This window comes from Penicillium manginii (genome assembly GCF_028828005.1).
Source record: "Penicillium manginii strain IBT 31320 chromosome Unknown utg000002l:1.0-5564898.0:1.0-5567710.0, whole genome shotgun sequence".
In the NCBI taxonomy this organism is placed as follows: domain Eukaryota; kingdom Fungi; phylum Ascomycota; class Eurotiomycetes; order Eurotiales; family Aspergillaceae; genus Penicillium; species Penicillium manginii.
In genome coordinates this window covers 3,684,368-3,707,694 of record NW_026643103.1, presented here as the reverse complement: position 1 = coordinate 3,707,694, position 23,327 = coordinate 3,684,368, and the positions used below count along the sequence as shown (strand labels likewise).

Sequence of the window (23,327 nt, the reverse complement as noted above, 5' to 3'; positions counted from 1 at the left end):
ACTTGCACATGAAGGCAATAGATCATTGAAAAGCACTCAGAAGATCAGTCCCGACAAGTCATTCCAAAGTTCATGTTGATGTCTCTTGCATGCCTTGCAGTAACTATCTGAAAACCAATCGAACTCTTCAAGCCAGGCGACAGCCCCTTTGAGCATGTCACTGTCCACTAAGCAAGGATTTTGAACCAGCTTAGAACGCATCTTATTGGCCATTTTCCACGACTTTATGTATCTTAGAAGCACTTCTGCAGGCTGATTGTCCCTGAGCAGGGACTTGGGATCTTCAGTCTCCAACCAAAGTTTGTAGATGGAACTCTGTTTGTCAAGTTCGGAGTCCGATGTCCTCTTCCTCTTGTATGACGAGACTCCTTCAGTATGACTGCCGGGATCTGGGGTGGTCGAGGAGGCAATATTTGGACCACCCGAGTGTGATGAATGAGGAACAGAATTGGAGCCAACAGGCGTCGAAACTTGAGGATTCTGGTTGGTTTCGTTTTTGAGAATTCTGGACGTGTCCATGTCATTTTTGTTCAAGTTATCATTCGTGATGTTATCAGCCAGAGAACTGCGACGGAGTGACTTCTTTGATTCTTCACCAGAGAAATCTGAGAGATAAGTGAGACTAGATTCCATGTCATCACAGGGCATGTTCGTACTGCCGTACCATTAAAGATCCTTGAGTACTGACGACCGAGAGCACTGGTGGAAGCCCGAGCGCTGAGGGTTCGATTGCTGGACATGGGTGTTTGGTTTGTTGAGATTAAGATGAAGAGAACCTTGAAATGCTGGTGTTGCTAACATACAAATTTAGAACATGGAGACAAAAATTGAGAAATTGGAGCAGAGTCCTTCCGTTTTACAACACCCTTGAATAGGTAGATACTATAAGAACCTTTTTTAATACACAGCTACTAGTCATGACGAAACATTGTCGACCAAGGGGAGGATATAGTAGTTTTAGATTTCCTAAAGTACCCAATCTTATCTAACAATACCCAATGATAGCCTCGACATGCGATTTTGAAACGCCTTCAATTCATAAACGATATCATAGGAAACCCCTTCACGACTTATTTTGCTCGTATTTTCCCAACTACCCAACTACTTTATTGGAAAGGCCAGGTCTAACACTACAAACAAGCCGGATGTGTGGAACATTCCCAGTTGGAGTGATGGCGATAACGAAGTTGGGTGCCGGTCCGATCTCTTGGAGCTTCCCGATTCGTCATCATCGCCGATTTCAACCCCAGCCCACATCGCACGCTTTACTCCACACCCGCATTATGAGTAGTGGGAGATTAAATATTATTCTCCCCCGCCTAAATTTAAAGTAATTCTTTCCTTACCCAAGATTCAAGGTCATCCACATCAATTGATCATGGCTACCGCTGCTGAACTAGGCTCAACTTGCGCCTTCACAACTCGCATTTCGCTCCGATGGGTCCCGGAGGTCCCGGAGGAGACGACGGATACAATTGTCCTTTCCGTGGGAGAGTATTATCTTGACTTGCGCATGGACAAGAAGACTGGAGGAATCGACTGGGCTATGGCCGGTACAAACATTGCAGAGAACCCGAATGAAACACCCCGTACGTAACTTTTGCTGGAGCGAGAATAATTTCATTTTTAAAGCCGATCTCACGGAACTGATACTGACTGAGTATTTCAGTCAAAATCTCCTTCACCCGCGAACTGGACTCTCTCAATGAGATTGGAATGGTCGATGTTGCCAGATTTAGCCCGCTACCCAATGGCGATGATCTTGAACAAGGTGAAATGCCTCATCCTGATCTTCCTGGGCAACCGATGACTGCATTTGAGGAGGTTTGGCGAAACCTGCCATTCAAAGAAGGCCCTGAAGGTGCGAAGACGGGCATTTCGTGGATTCTTGAATCCGATGATGAGAATCCTACCAAAAGCGAGCAGGAAGGGGAGGTGACTGTGAACAAACTGTTCTTCGGCCGCATCTGGGGAACATTCCTGGCATTCCACCAGATTCAGACCCATTCTCGAGAAAAGGGCTCAGAGGGAGGTTTATCTCTCAAGAGGACCGGGTCCGATGTCACAGCTAGAAGGGAAGAATGGACTGGAGCAGGGTGGGAGGAAAAGTATCTGGTGGGGCCTGCTGCTGATGCTGTTCCTTCGATGAAGTCTGGATTCAAGGGAGAAGGCAAGGGTTCTTGGAGAATTCCTGGTGAAAAGGTGATTGTTGAGGGCCGGTCTTTCATCGTTCGGGCGTTTGAGGAGATCGCATGAAGATTTTGAGTTTAATAGTATACTGCAAATCATTACTTCTTGAGTCGAACAGATATTAGAAGAAATATTATGACATCAAGAGATACACATTAGTTTTTGAATGCTTCTAGAAAATGCTGAGGCAATCCATGAATGTAATCATAATTCTACCGAAATTCTTTGTATTTCTACAAAAGCTAAACAAAAGCTGGGATAGTAATGTAAACTCAATACGAGTACATAGGTCGCACATTAATGCATCCCAATAATAGATCTTCTAGGTTTATTGTATTTGCCCGAAGCCCTCTTAGATTCTCCTCGCTTTGCTTGCCAGTGAAATCTGGCCGAGTCCAAGGGCGAAAGATCGGGCCCGTTGAGAGTTGTGTTGTAAGTGGCATCGCTAGGAAGAACCTTGAAAACGACGGTGCTGTTGCCCTCTCGGAAGTCACTCGTGGGTGTTCCCTTGGTCTTGTAACCTCTAGTGATATGCTTTTCACCGGTGGCAAGGTCCTTCCTTAAAATGGCTCTTTCAAACATTTCCAAGGAAGCCAGTGGTTGGTAGAAAGGCACCTCGTGGCCAGACTCGTAAATGCGGACGAAACTATACAGTCCGCTCTGTCGAACCTGTCCGTGGACAACACCATCGGAGCTGGATATATTGACAAATCCTGCCTCTTCATAACCTGGAGCATTGATTTCGTGGGCGACAACTTGCCCACCAAGCCAGTTGCAGTTGAAGTCCCTGGAATTTCGAATTAGATCGATCGATTGAAAAGTCTCGCTGTATGTAAAACTTACGCATCTCCAAAGTACATCACGACCTGCACCCCAGCTTCAAGCAAGTTTCGCACATGCTGAATTGTTCCAGACTCACGGTCGTCATCACCTGTGCTCGCAAAGCTATTGCCGACGGTTTGAGATGACTCTGAGAAATTCTGGTACGCTCCGATGGCAGCTTGCACCTTCGGGCTATTGAGATAATCCACATAGAACGAGTATGGGAAAGGGTCAGGGGTTAGTTCGCGCATATCGTACTCATCACGCCCTGAGTAAATGTCAAACATGTTCTCGACTTTGGCGGCGCAGAAACTGTCGGCAGTAGAGCAGATGTCATTTCGACCAGTAGCGTAGCATTCGCGAGTCCGATCGACACAATTTCCTTCTCCGTAGAGATTGTTATACCATTCTGCCTTGACGGAGGCATTGTATGGGTCAAAGTCGTAGGTATTTCCCGGGTAGACGGAGAAATTGTAGTACGCCTGATATTGAATCAGGGGGTCGAACCAGCCATTTCCGATGAGAACATTCTCGAGATCAATATGAATCGCACCAGGGATTTTTTTCTTATTTTGCTTCACAAAGTAGTCTGTAGGGTTGTTAGTGTCACTTTCAGCTATTCAATTCAATTACCCATACCGTTGAATACTGGGCCGTAATGACCACCATAGCTCTCAGTAGTAAAACTGAATCCGTTTCTGGAGTATTGGGGGAATGCTCCCATGAATCCTTGCAATGTCTTCCACATATTTGGGGCGGCTCCTTGTGTTGAATTGGGAACTAAGCCGATATCTGGCTTCGAGTATGTTCCGCATGTTCCGTACTTCACAGCATATTCGGGACATTCCTTATCGGGCAGCTGAATGAGATTGCCGTCATCATCCTGATATCCGGGGATGGGGATGGTATACGATAACCCAACAGTCGCGGGCTGATCAACAAAGAGCTGTAAAAAGGTTAGCTCTAATCAACGAAGAGTTTCCTTTCGCAAAACCCACCATGTTTGTCACATTGCTCCATGAATAGGGGTTGTTATAAGCTGTGCCGTTGATGTCAACTCCACAAGGCCCCAGCTCCTGGAACAACCCAATCATTGAAGATGATCCCGGCCCTCCGTTGATCCAGACGGTAAGAGGTGCCTGGGACTTGTTAGCATATGGGAAATCGAGGCTTGAAAAGGACTGATCTTACCTCTGTGGGATCTCCATTTCTAGCCTCGAAAAACCACCAGAAGATGTGCTCATTCTCACCAACATCGGCATAACCGGAATAGCTTTTGACATTGGGATCCTGCTCACAAATTCCAGCAGGCACCTCCTTATACCGCACGCTCACACCGGCATGGCCCTTCTTTGTGATCAAGTCGGTCGGTGCAGGCACGAATTGCGCTGCTGAGTAGTGCACCAGCGCAGCGAGTGCTGCAATCTTCGAGTAAACCCCCATTTCGAACATGAATCAGGGTGTTCAAAGGAAAAGACAACCCCGCTTTGTTGAAATGGTGCCTTAAGGCTATATAGCTCCCTGCATGCCACTAGGATGAATCCGGAAGGTAGGATCCTATTATGACTAAGTTCCCTAATAATTGGCCAATGCAAACAACAAGCCTTTATCTCTTAGCCTCTTCACAAGCCTCAGGAGATGAGCCGTCGGACATCCGGTCCTATCGCCGATCGCAATCACTTTGAGCCTAGTACTGGTTTAAATCTTGGGATGCCCTTCACAACCGGTACAATCTTTAACCATATTGATACCTGAAACCGGCACATATCAACCTAGGACACCATCATGATCAAGTGCGATACGGATTCGTCGTGGTTCAATCATGAATTAAACATCAGACCAATTTCTTGTATTTGTATACATGGATGAATGGAGACTAAAGAGAATGGAGACTAAAGAGAATGGAGACTAAAGAGAATGGAGACTAAAGAGAATGGAGACTAAAGGGCAGACGGCCTTCGACTTGAGCCCTACCGACTAAAGACGCTCGCTCTACATTTCATGGAGATGGCAAAAGCAGACCTATCCGGACTGTGAGGGAAACCCTAACTAAGCAAACTGTGTGGCGACATTTTGCTTCAGGCTTAATGGTGAAGTAGCTGAATGGTGATAGCATTCGATGTCAAATACCCCCAAAAAAGGCCTTCTCCATCCAAATCAAGCGCCTCTCATGGCAAAAGCCAAAAATAATAATAATCAAAACATCGTTAGGTAGATCCCAAATCATACAACTCATAGAGCGAGCCGAACGTATTTCATCGGTGGCAAGCCCATCCATAATCTCCAAATGGAGTAAAATATCAATAACAAAGAAAGAAATGTTTCTACCTCAAATTCCACCTAAGTTTGCGCATCATCATCTGCCACTGCGGCTCGTAGCTCCCAGACCAGGTCGTAGCATTCAGCAAGCAAAGAATTCACGCTTCCTTGGCCCTCAGGAATATCGGGACCAACATAAAACTTTCCGTCAACTCGCATGTTATCGATAGAATTGAGCTATGTAGGTCAGTGACTGGGGAGATACTTCGAGATCGGTGGAATTTGTCATACCTTCATGCTGTAGGGATACAACTCTCTCGAGTTTGCCACGCCACCAGACTCCTTGACTTCGATCAAACACCGGCGAAGCGTCTGCAGCTGGTTATAGACTGGCAGCAAGGCTTCCGATACGGGCTCAGATGAAATCAATAGTGCGTAGATGTATGCATAGCTGCGTCGAATCAAATAAAGCAGTGTCTAAAAGAGAGAGGCTCGGATTAGCTAAATTCAGGTGTCTCAATTTTAGACGAACATACCCTTTGAGCATGGAGATCGGCAGCTTGGCCTTCGGCATCGACAAAGTTGCCGTTAACACGCGCCTCATCAATGCGATCGAGCTTTCGCTGATATCCGAAGAGATCTGTCTCGCGCAAAGACCAAGCTTGTGTGACGGAGAGTCTATCCAACTGGTTACGAATCTCAAGTAGGCGCTCGTATTGCTCCTGGAATCCCTCTTGAATCTTGCCTTGTCGCTCAAGAACAATCTCCGTCCATCGCCAGCATCGCTGAATCAAAGATTTCAATTCATCTTGACCGGCAAGCGGGTTTCCATCAGCATCAACGAAGTTGCCGTCCTTTTGAGTTGCTTCGATCTTCTTCAATTGCTCGCGCAGATTGTTGACTTCGGTGGACGAGAACTGAAGTAAGAGAATTTAATGTTAGTATTGTCGCATTGGAATCAATTCTTTATCGCCGGCGCATACCTTTGAGCGGGTGTTGACCGCAGATGTGGATCGAAGAATAGAGACCAAGGTCTCGTGAGTCTGGACAAGAGCGGGGTCTAGAGCTGCAAGTCCCTTCTGAAGCTTACTCAGAGAGATCTGGCATTGTTCTAGTCGGCTTTCAAGAAGTTCCAAGAGTGCTGGGGAGTATGTGTTCTGGCCGCGTTCCAGAGTTTCGCGCGTGGAGTCGAGAGTCTTGGTGATTGAATTTAGATCTTTGGAGCTATAGAACCCAGCCTCTTCAAGATGGTCGAGCAGGCGCTGGTGTGTTATTGTCAGCGCGATGGAACAAGGTCAAGAATATTGGAAGCTCGCTTTACCTGAATAGTAGTTGCCAGTGAGTAGCTAGAGTAGAGGATCAGCTGAAATGACCGGTTGCGCCGGGTTGGGCGATCTACTTACACTGCTGGTGCTTCATTATTCCTACCAACGGTCAAAAAGAGCAACGAAATCAACTGGAAACAGTCATCCAGAACATAGTCCACTTTCAGCGATCAAATTTAGCGATTCATCCAGCTAATCATTCCACGGCTCGCCCGGTAGGTACTCACGTCGATTATGTATCAAGCGGCGGTCTTGCTCCTTGCGAGAAGCATTGAGCTTTTCCACTTCTTGGGTCACTTCTTCATAAAGCGGGAGAACATCGCGAGATTTGATGTAGGAAGACTTGTCTTGTTTCAGGAGGAGAAGAGCATCGCGAGTTCGGAGGAGGCGTTCGAGGATGGGCTGCTCCCGCGGATCCAGCGGGACCGGGACTGCGGGGGAATCCATGACCGGGTGCGCAGAGAGGGTTGAGGAGAATAAGATGGAAAGGCAGGAACCGTAGACTGTAGAGGAAGGTAGTAATCAGAGTACAGAAGATGGGCGCACGCTGTTCTTCAAACCCCACACGATATGGTTCCAAATGAAATGGGAAGTGATGTCAGTTCTCGGGATCCAAATCGATTGGATTGATGGTTATCGCGCGCAGCCGATACGGGATGGCTTACTCCGCCCGTTAGTCAGCAGAGCCGCATTGGGACTAGTGAGAGAGTCACGGGATGGGAGGGACGCTAGACCTGATTAGTCCATAGCCCTAAGCGAGGGCTTTCCCACACACGGCTGTGGATAGTGCTTTGATACACTTCTCGTGCTTCCTCTTCCATCTTCAGTCTTCAACCAACGTCAACACCCACCCGTCGACATGTCTACCGCTGAGCTCGCCTGCTCCTACGCCGCTCTCATCCTGGCCGATGAGGGCATTGAGGTCACCGTACGTGCTCACTTTTAATTCGACATCGCCGAGGATTGGAACAGGACGCGCATTCGTGATTGTGATTTTGCCAGTCGAAGACTTGACTTGACTCTTGCAAGAGCAAAATTCCGTTCGGATTCTTATTCATGGCCCCTACCATGCAGCTCACCCTTGATTGAATCGCGAGGGAACATCACGAATCGCAGCGAACTGTTTCAAGCCTAGACGACACGCAATAATGGAAATCGCCAGCCAGCTAATTCCAATATCTTCATACAGGCCGACAAGCTCCAGACCCTCATCACTGCCGCCAAGGTTGCTGAGGTTGAGCCCATCTGGTCCACCATCTTCGCCAAGGTAAATATCTGACACCCGCCACTCCGCCTGCACCGAATCATTACGCCTCTAGTCTCATTCCTATTGAATCCCGATTCCATTCGACGCCTTTTCGAGACAACGTGACTTACAAATTTCAACCCATAGGCTCTCGAGGGCAAGGACATCAAGGACCTCCTGACCAACGTCGGCTCCGGTGGCCCCGCTGCCCCCGCTGGTGGTGCTGCCGCCGGTGGTGCCGCTGCCCCCGCCGAGGCTGCTGCCGAGGAGAAGGTTGAGGGTAAGTCTTTGCGATACAGTTCTCTACGTCTCGGATTCAAATGCTAACCCCCACTATAGAGAAGGAGGAGTCCGATGACGACATGGGATTCGGTCTGTTCGACTAAGCGTTTACGCCAACTTGAAGAATATGAAGACCTTTCCTTTTTGCTCTTTTTCCCACCTCTTATCCCGCTGCCGCATGTCGGCTACCTCAATGAACCTCTCTTGTACTCGATACTCCACGACCCCTTCAACGAAGACCTAGATCACGGGTACTTAAAAAAAGAAAATAGCAAAAGATTCAAACGGAAGACATTCAATGGAGACTGGGTGCTCGGTGTACCTCTGAATCAGTTTGTGCCAGAGGTGGACTGGATCGGATACCGCTGTGACTCCGAAACTATTGTTGCCTCCAGATTTTTAGGGGAATTGAAGAAAGACGTTTGGCACACCTTTTCCTGATTCGATATTGCAATTGTACTGCGACAGGTCTACCCGGTTGACGTAGGAAGCCCTTGTGCGAAGCCCTTGTGCTTCTCAGGCCCTGTGATAAGTTCGCTCTGGTTCTCGCATCATGACGCCACGCGCCTTGAACTAATGAGCTTCGTCATTGATCTACCTTCTCTTGAGGTACCGAGTAGAAATTTTTAGTGATGAGGGTCACGTAGTTGCATATTTACCTGCGTCATAATGCTGCCAAGGCTATGAGTACGACTGGCTAGTATTCAAGTATGCTGCATATATGGAGACTGGAAAATGGATACCTCTATGATTCCGGTACCCACTCCTAGACCTCCTCGTCATGAAGACCCCGCTGCCCGAATAGCCACAAGCGTTTACCTAAATGGAGAGTGGAGCTATCGTGAACTTGAACATAACTCTGCCCGTGCTCTAGCCATATAACTAGAGCACAGGGTACCTAGGTGAAATAATTCAAATTCAACTTGTTCATTGAGAATTCAGGCTCTATTCTATACAATGACCCTTCCAAAGTCAAACACCATGCTTTTGCCAAATCAAGTCCAACCATCCCATGCAAAAAGTCAGCGAAATGCAACAAATTTTCGAAGCAACATAGCAGTCGTATATACAAAAGAAAAGACAAAGCTCTTGCAAGCGAAAGAAATACTCAAAGAAAAATCACTTATGCCACCGCGGAAGGGCGATCGTCCTGAACAGCGTAGATGCGGAACTGGATGAAGATGATGACGTCCTCCGCCATTGTGCCCAGAGATCCAATCAGCCACGGAAGATTGGTGACAACGTACTCGCGCTCGGTGGAGTGGCATAAGATACCTGCACCGTAGGTAAGGTTGCCCAAGAGGGAAAGAATGAAGAACAGAAGGGACAATCCTTCGCAGGACTTGTCGCTGTAATTCTTATAGATCTGAGGCAATCTCGCGCTGTCGCATTCGTTAGTCCAAGTCCGTATAGCAGGGAAAAATCAGAATAAACATACCCCAAGTAGCAGATCGCGCTGAAATAGCCCAGCACTTGTCCGCTGGTAGCTTCTCCATTGTCATTATGACTCTCCAGCGGCGCTGGCGCCCACATGCCAGTCTGCCAGGCCATTGTCCACCCTGCCATGCCGACCAAAAAGATACCCAGAACACTGACGAGGTTCTTAACCCACGCCTTGCGACCAAACTCGTTCTCCTCGACAATCTTAGCGAGTGGGTCTTCTGTCTGGCTTTCGCGCCGGCCAGCGGCAGCCTGGTAGCCACGCAGCGAACCCGACGAGCGTCGTCGCGACTGTGTCGGCGGGATCGTGTCGCTGAACCGGCGACCCAAAAGTGGGGTAGTAGGATCGGGGGTGTCAACAGATGAGCGGCGGCGGTGGTGGGCCTCGAGGCGCGAGTTACGCGCCTTGTAGTACAGACATTGGGCAATGAGGACGCCATCCGCGATGCAGAAATAGACGGCAATGGCGACGATTACCGGGACCAGACCTGCTAGAAGCCCGCCAAAGAGGTTGGCAATGTCCCCGATAAACCAGACTAGGATGAAGAGGAAGGAAATAGCTTCGGCATTGCCGTTGCGGTAGTTCTCGATGAGTTGCGGGACCTGATTTTGGGCGCGGTTAGTTATTTTTCTTCGAGTGCTGTGTTTATTTTTTGCGACACTTATGCGCCTCATTATGACACTGTTCGACAAACAGGAGGAGGAATTGGGCAATCTGGGGTGTGGACTGTGTCATACCAGTAGGAAGATCCAGCAGGTCATCGAGACTGAGCCTAGCAGTCCGGAAGCTGCCTCTCGGGGCGTGAGAGGGATCATGTCTTCTGCAGCCATCCGGCTGAGTATTTGTGACCAAGCCATGATGTGTGATGTGCGATGCACTAAATAGGATTTTGCGTGGTGGTCGAATGGGGGCGGAGCTAAGAAGAAAAAATTGCGACTGGGCTATGACACAATCGATTTTCAGGTGACTCCTCAGTGGGCCGGGGAAACTTCGGCGGGGAGCAAATGCAAACAATGACGCAGGATAAGGTCAAGTAGAGTATAGTATCGATGGACGCGACTTGGGAATCTTCATTGGTACACCACCAATTTCACGAATAGCCCTTTAACAAAGATCGAAAAGAAAGATCTTCGAGGAAGTAAAAAAAAACAGAAATTTTTGAAACACGTGGATGAGTCAGCTGTCACTGCACGCGCACGGGCAATCTGCGGCGCCCCGTGCCTGCGTGAGATGAGAATGAGATAGCACAAGGATACCTAGGTATACTTATCTATGATTGGTTGGCATACTCAGCTTATCTCCGAGTCTACTAGTAGGTATTTCTTGATAATAGAGAAGAACCCTAGGGTAGAACAAAAACTATCTCCCTCAACGAAGACTGGGCATTCCATTCCACATATTACGGATCCCCACCTGATAATTCAAGCCTCAGAACAGATATTGAAAGTTAATAGTGTTCTACAAGTTAAAAAGACGTAGAATAACTTGAAGCCAGTATTTGAATCTTAAACGCCTATAAGATTTTCAATTTTTTAGTAGCCAGTAATACTGAACCACATGTAATGTTGCACCAAGGCTTCAACTAACTAACTAATGGTCACAAACCGCAGAATTAACATCAGTGAAAAATTTGCATGGATGACCATTGTTCAAACACTGTAATATGTTAGCGCTGGAAGCTCATCCGCATAGTGTATGTGATGTAATTACTGGAAATTGTCGGTTGCAGGGAGCAGATAGAGCATTGTGATTCGCGTCGACCCCAGTGCATAATTGGCTTGGTTCAAGACACGTCTAAAAAGATTCAATAAACAAGAGTCCTACTCCAGAAAGCATGGCATACTAGTATAATTCAAACTTGAACGGAGAACATAACTTACCCCAACAATACATCCACACCCTGACGGCTGAGTCAGGCCCCCAAGGGTTCCAACGTCCTCCACGGAATCCGTAAAGGCAGTGGCAGCTACCCCAGTAGATGCAGTGAAAATAAACGTTAACTGCTTCAAGTTCATCGCCGGCGTCGCAGATGAGGATCTTCTTAAGATGAAAACCAGTGACCTTGTGGAAGATACCTGCAAATTTATATTAAGCATTAAAGCTCCTTTCCGTTACAAGTATTGTTATACCAGCACCACAGAAGGTATTGAATTTGGGCCATTCTATCAATATAATCCATGATGCAATACCCATTCCAAGGTTTTGGGATACATCAGAAAACACTCCGAGTTCAGCTGACCTGCATTGATTTAACCGTGCCTAGAATTTGTCCCACGACGACGAAATATTACTGGATTCGTGCAGTCTTATGGTACACAGCAGATAATTCAGGTGATTCATTTTTCCTGAATCGACACAGAAATCCCCGTGATGTTTCATAGCTAACTTTATCAATAGGGTCAGAAATACTAGTAGTGTGATAGATTAAACATTTACTTTAGTCTAACTGATGATCCAATATCTCATTAGCTTGTCAGTAATTTCTGTGTACCCTAATCATCAACTAAGTGTCAACCGACTCATATTGACAACTTCAAAATATAGGAGCGTCTATATTATCATATGTGAAGAGATGACACAGGCAAGGTGCAGGCCTGAACAGTCGTAAACATTTCTTGGTTGTTTCAATATGGTGTTTGATGGTTTTTGGAGATTCTAAAAAGCTACTAAATGTCGCTGCTTTCAGAATGAGCCTCGTCATCCATAATCATCAACTCATCCTCGAGCATGCTGACAGCAAATTCACCAATAATCTCCTGGATTGGCCCATGTAGTAACCTTTGACGAGAAGCCTCAGGTTGGATTTCCTGAAGGGATTCTAGGTAATCTGTGAGAGGAGCATAGTCCAATACATCGCCCCAGTTTCCTCGGTCAACACCATGCTGATGCAGGAACATCTGCACGGACTCCAATCCGTCCTGCAGCAGCCACTGCTCAAGCACCTGTTGGTCGCCCTGTAGAGGACGAATTCGAGCGTCCGGAAGAGCACCAGCAACTTCTTCGTCACCTTCATCCCCGCCGGCTTCTTCCCCACCCTGGAAACGAGGGAAATGGATACCACCCTCATCCATTTGATTCAACAGATTGCGTAGCCACTGGGGCCGGTTACCCTCCGGCATCCGCGCGAGGTATGACGGTGTGGGATCGGCTTGCTGACGATATGCCTCTGATTCGTAAGGAGGTAGAGGGTCCGATGAAGACATTCGCCCAGAGACAAAACGGTTGGGTAGGTGGGTTGTTACACTAGGAATGTCCGACAAGACCACATGACGGGCAATATCGAGGGTGATTTCTGGGGGCTCGATAGGCTCTGGCTCCCCGGAGATGGTGTCGGCTATTTCTATGATAAGTGAAACAGCCTCGGGTGTGTTCCAAAGATCCTTGGCTCGCGTAATGTAAAGTTCGGTAAGGAGTTCGTGTGATGCAGTCGGAGGCATCTTACCCCAGATCTGCTTGGGAACATGCTTAATGTCCAACTCTTGTGCCAGCCTACTGAAGACCCAGGGATAGCGAGACATAGCGTGGGAAAGCTGCCGGCGACATTCTTGGGGCTTTTTCAGGCGCAAATAAGCCATAACCAATGAGCACTGGATATTAGGGAGGTCGGCCCAGTCACGGCTGAATCGAGTCTGGGTGCACAGATCCGCAAACTGCGCATACTCTCTTCCTCGCAAGGCAAGGTGGTCGATCAAAAGCCTCATGCAATACGGGTCAGAGTCATTTAGACTTAGCAGCAGCTTTGACCATTCATAGGCAGTCCTCCAAGTACCTTTCATGCCCAAGTTGGCGATATATCTCCAACCAACCAGCCACAGCTCACGGTTCTCCCCCTCCCAGAAATCAAGCCTTGCTTGACCGTCCTTGAGTCGAGTTCCAAATGAAGAGTGAGCTGAGCGGCCAATATTAAAGAGCGCCCTCTCCAAGAGATCGGCAGAAACGGCATGGTCACCCTGGTGCTTGGCAACTTCCGAAACCTGGAGAAGAGTGGATATATGATAGGGGTGGTATTGCAGATGTGAAATCAGTCGTTGGGGATCCATCGACTCAACACAGAGGTCGAACTGTCTCTGTACATCTTCGTAGCCCGTGTTGTGCACGATGCGATAAAGGAAATCTCCCGAAGGAAGCTTCTCAGCATTGACCATACCTAGGCCTCCACTAGGAGCTCGTGGCCACTCATCCTTCCCTTGCATAAGAACGTTCCGTCGCAGTGTAACTCCAGCCAAACTCTGTCCTCGACTGGCCGGAGAGTACCGTCCTGACAGTGCCTGGCCAAGATCGATCGTTTCCCGGTTGCGATCCCGACGACGGCCAGTTTCGGCTGGCTGGTCAAAGTTCTCTAGTACCACATTACCGAAAAGTCGTCGCATTTCATTTGTCGCGTTCAAGAACTTGGGCTCAACACCGAGAAGTTCATTTGTAGTCTTTGGGAACAAGTCATTCCGCCCTTCCTTCGCAGAGGCTGACAGAGTTGTATTCGATGGGTCTTCGCCAGTAGATAGATCCTTTAGCGCACGATCAATCTCGTCCAATTCTGTGCCCTGCTTGCTTTGTTGTTTGGGCTCGGGTGGCGACTTGGCCTTCTTCCCCTTCTTTTTCTTTTCTTTCCGGCACTCTTGGGCTTTGTGGGTGCTGACTCGGGTTCAACATCTGGTTTTGACGCTTCCTTCATTTCTTCTTCGTCTTCTTGTGCCCCTTCCTCGGGCTCATTACCACCATTGCCATCTTCGTCGTCATTGTCATTGTCATCGTCGCCGGCATTCAAAAGATCGAAGGCGTTGAATTTGGGTTTCGCGGGGCGTCGAGGCTCATCGTCGCTTGACTCATCCTGCTGCACGGTCTCCTGCAGCTGTTCCAGCTCACGCTGCTTCTGCAGCTTGCGAATCGCACGGGAGGACATCTGTAAAAGGCCGTCCAGGCACTATGAAAGAAAGTGAAAAGCACCGCAACAACTGTAGGAAACAACAAAAAAAAAAGCAACCGCGGGGAATGACGACACACTCCGAATCCAATCGGGTTAGACTGCGGATATTCCCCACACGTGACCCTTTATCATCAACCAGGCACGCCTGCTCTGTACACTCCCGTATCTCTAGAATTTTGGGACTTACCTTGCAAAAGGCATATCAAACTTATTGTGGCATCGCTGGCATAGTTCACAGTCAAGCGATAACTTGATCCAATGAGTCTGGTGGCTGCTCACGCGTCCCGTGCGGTTCGGCGTACCCCAGTATGGAAAGTTGCCGGTAAACGGCCGAGTGCGCTATCCATCTGCAACACCTCAGTACAAAGCTTGAGACACTATTCCGCCGGCCGACGTCCTTCCTTCCTTCCGGCGGCACTACAAACCTCGATGCATCTCCGAAACTTCTCTGTCGCCGTTATCTCGACCGCTGTCGCCTCCGGAGCGTGGTACGCCTGCAACGGGGACGCCAAAGTCCAATCGCTCGCAACCCATATCCGTGGATTCGCCTCAAGTGCAATCAATTCCGCCCACGCCGAAGACCCATCGGACACTACGCGCCGAGCTTTATTGGTGAGCAACGACCAGTTTTACACGGCTACGCTTTCGGGAGACCAGCCTCTAGCGAAGACGACCGACGACTCGGATCGACGTGTCCTAAACATGTTGACCCCGGAGCAGGCTACCGAGAAATTGCGAAAGAACGAAGAATCATACCTAGTCAACAGAGGAAAGGGAGTCGTTCGATACGATATTGTTCAGGTTCCTAGCAACTCCCCAATCGAGGACGACCACGCGGAGCTGATTGTCGAGGTACCATCGGACGTGGCTGGAAATACAAATGGAGACCCGAACAGCGATTGGAATTTCTGGGCAGTCTTTGACGGTCATTCGTTAGTGTTTCAGATGTCTCCAGTGACGTGGGGTTATTACTAACTAGAAACTAGGGGCTGGACAACATCTGCTAAACTACGGAATGTTCTGATCTCATACGTCGCACGCGAACTCAACGCTACTTACAAGGCAGCTGCCGCCGACCCGTCAGTATTGATTCCTACATCCGATGCTGTGGATGCTGCTATCAAGCAGGGCTTCGTTCGTCTCGATGATGATATCGTCAACGCAAGCGTGGACAAAGTACTCAAGGCCAAGTCACGTCGTGTGGCTGCCGAGCTTCTCGCTCCCGCCCTCTCAGGATCATGTGCTCTCCTGAGCTTCTACGACTCCCACTCTAAGGACTTGAAGGTTGCAGTTGCCGGTGATTCGCGTGTGGTTCTCGGCCGTCGTGGTCCCAGTGGGAAGTGGACTGCCACGGCTCTGTCTGAGGACCAGACCGGCGGTACGCCCTCCGAGATCGAACGCCTGCGTAAAGAGCACCCTGGGGAACCATATGTTACTCGTAACGGTCGTATTCTAGGCCAACTAGAGCCTAGCCGGTCATTTGGTGATGCTACTTACAAGTGGACTAAGGATATCCAAGATAAGATCAAGCAGCAGTTTTTCGGCCGCACCCCCTCTCCCCACCTGAAGACTCCTCCCTATGTTACCGCCGAACCTATTATCACTACTACCAAGATTGATCCTTCGCAAGGCGACTTCATTGTCATGGCGACGGACGGTCTTTGGGAGATGCTGAGCAACGAGGAAGTTGTTGGCTTGGTCGGCTCGTGGTTGGAACAACAGCAGTCCGGCAATGGTGGCAGTAAGGCTTGGCTGCAGAGCTGGTTCGGCTTTGACCAGAAGAAGCTTCCCGTGGAGGTCACCAACGGTGCCTCTGGTGAGGGTCAGCGCCGCCCGATCCGCCAGCAGCAATATGATATCTCCGGAGCGGAGGACCGCTTTGTTGTCGAGGACAAGAACGCAGCCACCCACCTTGTCCGTAATGCCATGGGTGGCAAGGACAAGGACATGGTCTCTGCCCTTCTGACCTTGCCTAGCCCCTATTCTCGTCGTTACCGGTATGTTGATAAAGCTGTTTCGTGCCTAGCGTTCCCCGACTGATATGAAATTTCAGTGACGATGTGACCGTCGAGGTCATTTTCTTTGGCCAAGGCCCTGACTCTCGCACCGTTGAGGTTAACAAGGAGGCCAGCGCGGCAGAAGAAACCCCGAAATCGAAGCTTTAGGTACGCTGATTATTGTAGTTTTGCCTCTTGAATATTGATCTTGAACGCCTGAATGGCGGTTTTCTTTCATCTACAATTGATCATTTCCGACCCTATCCTCTTGATAAAGTGGTGTCGGAGGAGGCTTATATCATTTCTGCTTTGATACTCGCATATGTACATACCAGCACCACCTTCTATAATTGCAAGTGCCTTAAAACTTTGATACTCTACTTTTCCTTCGAGTTCTGTTCAGAACGGGCCAGGGTGACGTAGGGGGCAAGATTGAAACAACACGATGCCAACTAGTAGGCGGGAACCGCATATAGGAGTCAGGTCTCGAGGCCATGGTAGATGAACTCAAAAATTTAACGGAGAGAAATAATGATCTATGAAGCAAACTGGTTTAAGCGAGGACACCTGAATGTCTATATGTGAGTCCGTGTAGTGTTTCAGGCACCGGTAGGCAGCATCGTCGAAAAACAAGCCTTTGCCCGATTTGCCGCGGCCGACGCCCCACAACGTGCTGTGTTGATTGATCGCGCCCCCATTCCCTCGATAGTGGATCATTTCGCAAAAGGGAAAATCTTCTCTCGAGGTTTATAAAAAGGCCAAGGGGTCGAACAGCTCAAAATCCATCACCAGTCTGAATTAACGATGCCTCGGCTCCCATATTGGCAACTTCCAGAGTTCTCGCGGAATCGGAGAGTGGAGGAGCCGCCAACATGGAGGGTGGTATTTCTGCTTCCGTTGGAAGATATAGAACTGGATCTTTTTATGAGGAGGCTTGTCGTTATTGACAACTTGGAGAACTGGCCTGATCGACCTGACGCGGAGCCTCGCCGTCTTCTAGATGTGCCCTGGCCGATTGATTTCACACCCGATTCGTCTATTATCAGCGCGATGTTTAAGCGAGGCGGGGAGGAGCCGCTGATTTTTATTGATGAACAATCGAGGATAGACGACACAGCAATCCTTTTGTACCGGACCGAGGGTCAAGACGATCATCGCATTTTGCGCGCACCCATCAATAGAGCAAACCTGCTGCTCAGTGCTGCGGCCGAAGGGACGGCTAATTTGGAGGGTGAAGATTTTCAGCCATTAGGCTACGATATCCCAGCTATCATGGTGAGTATACACGATGCAAAATTCCGACTAGAGTCTAACTTAGAGTTAGAAACAAGGAGAGCAAGATACGGCGGAACAATACCCTGTGTTTGTCATAGAAGCCATGACTGCCGAAGAATTCGAAAGACTCAGGAGTTATGCCGAGGAGAGACTGGTTGACGACTATCAAGACACCGAGTGGTTCTATGTGGCCGAAAAACTCGAGTCCCCGGATATAAAAGGCCTTCTAGCATGGTTTGAGACCCCGGATTGTGATCTTGTCCATCCTCCCTCATATTTCATCGCCGTGGATCGTTGGAGCTTGGAAGTCGCGGATGACGAGGAGGAGGTCACTGATCTCTGGGCTGAGTGCATTGTTGCCTCTGAACAGAGCGGGGAATATCGGTTGATTGATGATAGGCGGACTCATTACGCATATTGGTGTGCTGGATATGGATCTGATCGTCGGGCGTTTGAGGATGCTATTCAGATTTGCATGCATTTGAGCCAGGCAAATATGTACTTCAATGAATCGGTTCACGCTGAAGAATATTACAGCTGGAAAGCATTCGAGTCATGGGCGGATAGAACCCCTCGATTTGAAGGGTTTGAAAGCCGAGAAGGAAGGGCATATTGGCCGAGTGAGCAATGGAATAGCTAAAAGCCTTTGCGTGGTCCTTTCTCTTCATCGATTCCTTTATACCTGTTTCTATTTGTTCAAACAACCTTAACAAGAAATAGATCGTCAAAATTCCATCTTTATCTATACCAGCTTCCAATACCCGTGATCCTACTCCAGGGTTAGTACCCAGGTACTATCCTCTCTGTCCGCCCCCAAATTTCCAACACAGAGCGGGGGGGTCACAATTTTATTGTGACAGGCAGGGAGTACCTCCGCCCCTTCAAGTCAAGACGAGGAAAATGCAACCTCCTTATCCAGCTAAACGAGGAAACTTCCAACTTGAAGGTTTTAGTCACGGATTTGTCCCCGCTGTACAGAGCAGCCTAACTTCCTAGGGTATTGTATGGTATTAATGTGCAGGATATTGATGAAGAATTAACCAGCTTGTGCATTTGGGGGCCAAATACTAGTAGTGCATCCATCCTAGCGTGCCATGACACGGCACGGAGCCTCGTCTCTTCTCTTATCTTCAAATGTTTCGCACCATCATTCTTCATTCTCTTCCAAAGAACTTTTGGAGCCCTCCCTCTGTACTCGCAGGACCCCACTGACGTGCATCCCATCCCGCCTCCCTCGACCAGATCGAGGTCGGCTGTTAGATCCAACGCGGTAAATAAGAATCAGGGATGGTCAATTATGGCGTTGGGCAGATGTGGGAGCACAAAAAATCAGTATTCGCAAGAAAACGTTATCAGGGCGTCTCGAATGTTAGTCAAGATCAGAATGATGACCAAGTGGAGCTTCTCGATGCACCCAGTTTTCGATCGTCATCTTCCGCATTTTCGCCCTCCTCCTTAAACTCCTCGTCGAAATTACCCCGTCAATCAACCGTCGCCGGCAGATCCTCCATTCAGACGCGACCATCCAAGGAAGATGTCACATTCAAAGCAATAGGTGGCGGTTCCGACGGCGGCCAAGAGGAACAATCCCCACACCGCAAAGGAGATCAAGAAGATGCGGAGGACCCCTCCGCCCCAACCACCACCATAAAGCGAAAGTCTCAATGGATAGACGGAGTTTACATATGTGCCAAGGCTGGGACAACAGTCTTCCTCCTGAACCTAATTTTCATCGCCGTCGCAGCGGGACTTGCGAGTCGATTCCCAGAGAATAGCCGGTTCGGGAGCACCGCAGTCTTTTATAAGGGTAGTTGCGCGGTGACCAGGAGGTGGAACACCGCCTTGCATTTGATTATCAATGTCCTTAGCACGTGTATTCTTGCTGCCAGCAATTATTGTATGCAGACTCTTGTTGCCCCCACACGAGAGGAGATTGATGCTCATCATGCGAGCTGGAAATGGCTTGATATTGGGAGTGCGAGCGTTAGGAATCTTTTGGCTATTAAGAAGTCGAAACTGGGGCTGTGGGTTGTTTTGCTGCTTACTGCTACACCTTTCCATTTGATGTGAGTTTCTTTACCTAGGTACTTTTCTGTTTCTGCGGGAATTGTCTCCAAACTTGTGCAACGGTCGTTGGGTCGCACCCCCCTCCTTTATACATAGACTAATATCTTATCAATCTGGTTAGGTATAACTCTATGGTCTTTGAATCCTTATCAACGAATGAGTTTGGCGTTGTCGTCGGTCCTCGTGATCTCATCTCGTCAAATATTCACGACTTGACAACTCCAGCTTTGGAGAAGTGTTTCTCCTGTCCTGCGCGGGCCTGGGCGACTCAAGATCTCACGTACCAAATGTCCTGGTCCGCATTTGTCAACGAAATTGCAAACGAGAACTACGACCGCATTTCTCTTTCGGACTGCTCGGTCAAGGCCAAGACAACCGCGACCGGAGTCCGAGGAATCGTCGCCCTTGCATCAAATCTGACCGTCAGCTTAGGAGGCGATTCCGCCATACTTATGACTAATCCGGTTTATCCCCAGTATTACTTCTATGATGATGTATATTCAGGCGACTCCAGCCTTGATATGGTGTCGGTGAACACTTATGCCAACCAGTCTGTCCACAAGGGCTTGAATGCCGACTGTATGCCATCTGATGCTGCAACAGACCGTTACTACAATCCACTCAATAAAACGGGTGGCGACAATTTCTATCACCCGCAGTCCATAGTTATTGAGGAGTGTCTTGTTATCAGGGCCGAGGAGCATTGCCAACTGCTATATAGTCCGCCCATCTGTCTGACCATCATGCTTTCCGCGTTTGCGAAAATTGCGGCCATGTTTCTTGCGGCACATATTGGTCGTTCGCGTGAGCCGCCTCTACTTACTGTTGGTGATGCCGTGGCTTCTTTCATGGAAAATCCCGATCCTACGACTAAGGGTCTTTGTTGGATGTCGGGAGCTGATATAAGAAGAGGGGATTGGGCTAAGGTTAACAAGGCTGGCTTTCAGGCTGTTCTGCAGAATGAGCAGCGTGATTCTATCACCTACAGACTCCTCAAAAAGAGAGCTCTCTGGGGTAGAGCAGCGAGTTGGTGGCGATGGCTTGCAACTCTTTTCATGTACGGCTTTCTTTTCTTCCTTGGACCTCATCTCATCGTGGCAATACTGACATTCTCGATCTAGGTGCTTTGCTTGCATAATTGTCGGACTTTTCCTGTTGAGAAAGGCACTTGGTGGTCACTGGTCCATCGGCAGCCAATTGATAGATACGAACACATTCAAGGGCTGGTTCAGCTCAGATATCACAGAAGCCACTGCCAATTTTAAAGCCCTCGACGGTGTTCCCAATAGCATGCTGCCTTCCGTTGTCATCGCCAACACACCACAGCTGGCAGTCACCATCAGCTACTACTGCTACAACGCCGTTCTAACCAGCATGCTAGCCGCGAGCGAATACAGCTCGTATGGTGCCACCTCCAAGGCGCTGCGTGTCACTTGGCCCGTTAAGGGTAGCCAGCAACGTTCAACTTACTGGCTCAGTATACCATACAAATACGGTGTGCCAATCCTGGTGCTCTACATGGTATTGCACTGGCTCATCTCGCAGAGCCTTTACTACCTTCTTTTGGTCACATACAACGCGGCGAATGAACCTCAAAGCACCGTCAGCTCCCTCGGTTATTCCGTCGGACCGATCTTTCTGTCCATACTGGTCGGCTCCATCATGGTTCTTGTTCTTATTGTGCTAGCGTTCCGGAAGTTCAGATCCATAATTCCTGTCACTGGGTCCACGAGTGTTGCTATTAGTGCGGCATGTCATCCTCCCAGGGGCGAGGTTGGAGAAACGGCTGTTCTAGGCCCGGTGCAATGGGGAGAGACTACATTGTTACCTCTCTGGGCGACGGAGAGTTCCGATGGTACAAATGACGGGCAAAAGGGTCATTGCAGCTTTACCTCATTGGAAGTTAGTAAGCCTACTTTGATGAAACTGTACACTTAAACATAATGGATAGATATATGAGATTAATTCTTAGGATAACTGTTAATTGATTTGAACTATCTAAACTTAAGACTACTACTCTCCACCGTGACATCTGGGCACTCTATTTACTTTATTTCTTCTTAGTATAGTACATTCCTACCTACCTACCTACCTAGGTAAGTATGTATAAATTTACTACTAGTATTTTACAATATCACCAACCAATCAACCAACTTGAACTGTACTTCAAGTTCCTCCCTAGTAGTGTTGCATGACGTTAAAGGTTAGCCAACCCAGAGAAAGACCCTGCTAGTAAACGCAGGTACCCGTGGAATCACACTATGATGGTGCGAACACTTGATTATTCAGAAGCAAATTCACGCAAAACAGTCCTTAGTCCCCAGAACCAGGCAGGCGATGAAGTGTAGTGCGATTGAATCCCCTAGCCACTCGGCCAAGTTTCCCTCCCAATCCCTCGTCGCCCCAGTTTTCCAATTTCCCCAGTCTCCCCCGGATCCTATGACCCAGACTCCTCTAGCCAAGGGTCCAGACATCCGCATTCATGGGAGGCAGTCAATGACCCCCCCCAAGTTGGTTTTAGTCTCTCGGATGGGCCCACCCTTCCGACGAACCATGGGTCCGACGCCGCGAATTGATAGGTTGGCATTCCAATCCGACCATCATGGGGTGATCAAGTGGGCTCGACTGTGTTCGGGAGAGGAAATGTCATATTGTCAATCTTTTGTTTAAATGGATATCGGACTCGTGTTTCGTCTCTTGTGTCGCCAGTTCGTGTGGATGCGATTCCAATCGGCTTGCTTGCCTGATTTTGATTTTGGCTGGCGTCTTGATCCCATGCATGGGCCCAATTTGCTTTTTTCTCTCCCACTCTCTGTTCTCTTACTTGCTCGCCTGGAATGGACTCTGAATGGCTGGATGAGGAAGGTCAGATAGGCTAACCTAGCTCCTGGTCTGTCGGGTGTCAAATTGGGCAGAACTCGAAGATGAAAAGAGGGGAAACCTATACGAGAGTTTATGGTTTCCGGCTCAGCCTCGGGGTGTCCGTGAATCCATTTCAGTTTGGAAGAACTTGTCGAAAGACGCCATAATTCAATACCGCCGATAAAGGTAGACCAATCGCTTTTGTGGGCTCGAATTAGCGCGCTGGGAGGCCTAGAATGCATGTGCTCAGCATCTCATCATTGGGGGTTAGTCAATGTGCCTCTCTCCACTGAACGCAAGGGCTCCTGCAAGCCAGACCCCGCGGTTCAGCCATATCCGTCTTGGTGCTGTAGTCTGCGGCTGGGTTGGAGCGGGCAAAGATAGCGTCGGATGGCATCCGGTAATACTAGTCAGGGGCATCGCAGGAGTCTGTTTCCGGATGCACTGGGCAAATCAGAATCCACAATATGGATCATTATCCCAGGTACTTTGATACGAGAGCTGAAGGTGACACTAGAGACAGCTTGGGAAGAAGGAAAAAGCAAAGAGCGATTGTCGCGTCAGATTGTTCGGTAGTTTAGCCGGCCGGGCCCCTTCTCTTCATCCCGCTCGTTCCCGTTCAGGTCTCGTTGTACAG

At 48.8% G+C, this 23,327-nt stretch overlaps 10 protein-coding genes across 10 annotated transcripts; 5 read left to right on the top strand and 5 right to left on the bottom strand.

The window, feature by feature from the left end:
- Positions 1–36: 36 nt before the first annotated feature.
- Positions 37–740, bottom strand: N7533_002669 (uncharacterized protein; the record flags this gene model as incomplete). The annotated part of the gene is made up of 2 exons (XM_057099319.1): positions 37–605; positions 665–740. 2 exons carry the CDS (start codon positions 738–740, stop codon positions 37–39), a joined length of 645 nt encoding a protein of 214 aa, XP_056964455.1.
- Positions 741–1,378: 638 nt separating this feature from the next.
- On the top strand, positions 1,379–2,256 carry N7533_002668 (uncharacterized protein; the record flags this gene model as incomplete). Its single annotated transcript, XM_057099318.1, has 2 exons — positions 1,379–1,589; positions 1,670–2,256. The coding sequence occupies 2 exons, from the start codon at positions 1,379–1,381 to the stop codon at positions 2,254–2,256; spliced, it is 798 nt and encodes a 265-aa protein (XP_056964454.1).
- A 231-nt stretch (positions 2,257–2,487) lies between these two features.
- On the bottom strand, positions 2,488–4,455 carry N7533_002667 (uncharacterized protein; the record flags this gene model as incomplete). Its single annotated transcript, XM_057099317.1, has 5 exons — positions 2,488–2,977; positions 3,034–3,601; positions 3,652–3,958; positions 4,011–4,151; positions 4,204–4,455. The coding sequence occupies 5 exons, from the start codon at positions 4,453–4,455 to the stop codon at positions 2,488–2,490; spliced, it is 1,758 nt and encodes a 585-aa protein (XP_056964453.1).
- Positions 4,456–5,352: 897 nt separating this feature from the next.
- N7533_002666 (uncharacterized protein) lies at positions 5,353–7,043 on the bottom strand (the record flags this gene model as incomplete). Its single annotated transcript, XM_057099316.1, has 7 exons — positions 5,353–5,508; positions 5,563–5,748; positions 5,808–6,188; positions 6,255–6,533; positions 6,593–6,617; positions 6,675–6,756; positions 6,824–7,043. 7 exons carry the CDS (start codon positions 7,041–7,043, stop codon positions 5,353–5,355), a joined length of 1,329 nt encoding a protein of 442 aa, XP_056964452.1.
- A 412-nt stretch (positions 7,044–7,455) lies between these two features.
- Positions 7,456–8,228, top strand: rpp1 (ribosomal protein P1; the record flags this gene model as incomplete). The annotated part of the gene is made up of 4 exons (XM_057099315.1): positions 7,456–7,524; positions 7,786–7,863; positions 7,990–8,122; positions 8,182–8,228. The coding sequence occupies 4 exons, from the start codon at positions 7,456–7,458 to the stop codon at positions 8,226–8,228; spliced, it is 327 nt and encodes a 108-aa protein (XP_056964451.1).
- A 1,019-nt stretch (positions 8,229–9,247) lies between these two features.
- On the bottom strand, positions 9,248–10,395 carry N7533_002664 (PQ-loop repeat-containing protein; the record flags this gene model as incomplete). The annotated part of the gene is made up of 3 exons (XM_057099314.1): positions 9,248–9,506; positions 9,563–10,167; positions 10,303–10,395. 3 exons carry the CDS (start codon positions 10,393–10,395, stop codon positions 9,248–9,250), a joined length of 957 nt encoding a protein of 318 aa, XP_056964450.1.
- Positions 10,396–12,231: 1,836 nt separating this feature from the next.
- Positions 12,232–14,465, bottom strand: N7533_002663 (transcriptional repressor TCF25 family protein; the record flags this gene model as incomplete). Its single annotated transcript, XM_057099313.1, has 2 exons — positions 12,232–14,145; positions 14,214–14,465. The coding sequence occupies 2 exons, from the start codon at positions 14,463–14,465 to the stop codon at positions 12,232–12,234; spliced, it is 2,166 nt and encodes a 721-aa protein (XP_056964449.1).
- Positions 14,466–14,747: 282 nt separating this feature from the next.
- On the top strand, positions 14,748–16,654 carry ptcF (type 2C protein phosphatase ptcF; the record flags this gene model as incomplete). The annotated part of the gene is made up of 3 exons (XM_057099312.1): positions 14,748–15,421; positions 15,476–16,486; positions 16,543–16,654. The coding sequence occupies 3 exons, from the start codon at positions 14,748–14,750 to the stop codon at positions 16,652–16,654; spliced, it is 1,797 nt and encodes a 598-aa protein (XP_056964448.1).
- A 636-nt stretch (positions 16,655–17,290) lies between these two features.
- On the top strand, positions 17,291–18,401 carry N7533_002661 (uncharacterized protein; the record flags this gene model as incomplete). Its single annotated transcript, XM_057099311.1, has 2 exons — positions 17,291–17,761; positions 17,823–18,401. The coding sequence occupies 2 exons, from the start codon at positions 17,291–17,293 to the stop codon at positions 18,399–18,401; spliced, it is 1,050 nt and encodes a 349-aa protein (XP_056964447.1).
- A 647-nt stretch (positions 18,402–19,048) lies between these two features.
- N7533_002660 (uncharacterized protein) lies at positions 19,049–21,766 on the top strand (the record flags this gene model as incomplete). The annotated part of the gene is made up of 3 exons (XM_057099310.1): positions 19,049–19,827; positions 19,950–20,885; positions 20,950–21,766. 3 exons carry the CDS (start codon positions 19,049–19,051, stop codon positions 21,764–21,766), a joined length of 2,532 nt encoding a protein of 843 aa, XP_056964446.1.
- Positions 21,767–23,327: the final 1,561 nt, after the last annotated feature.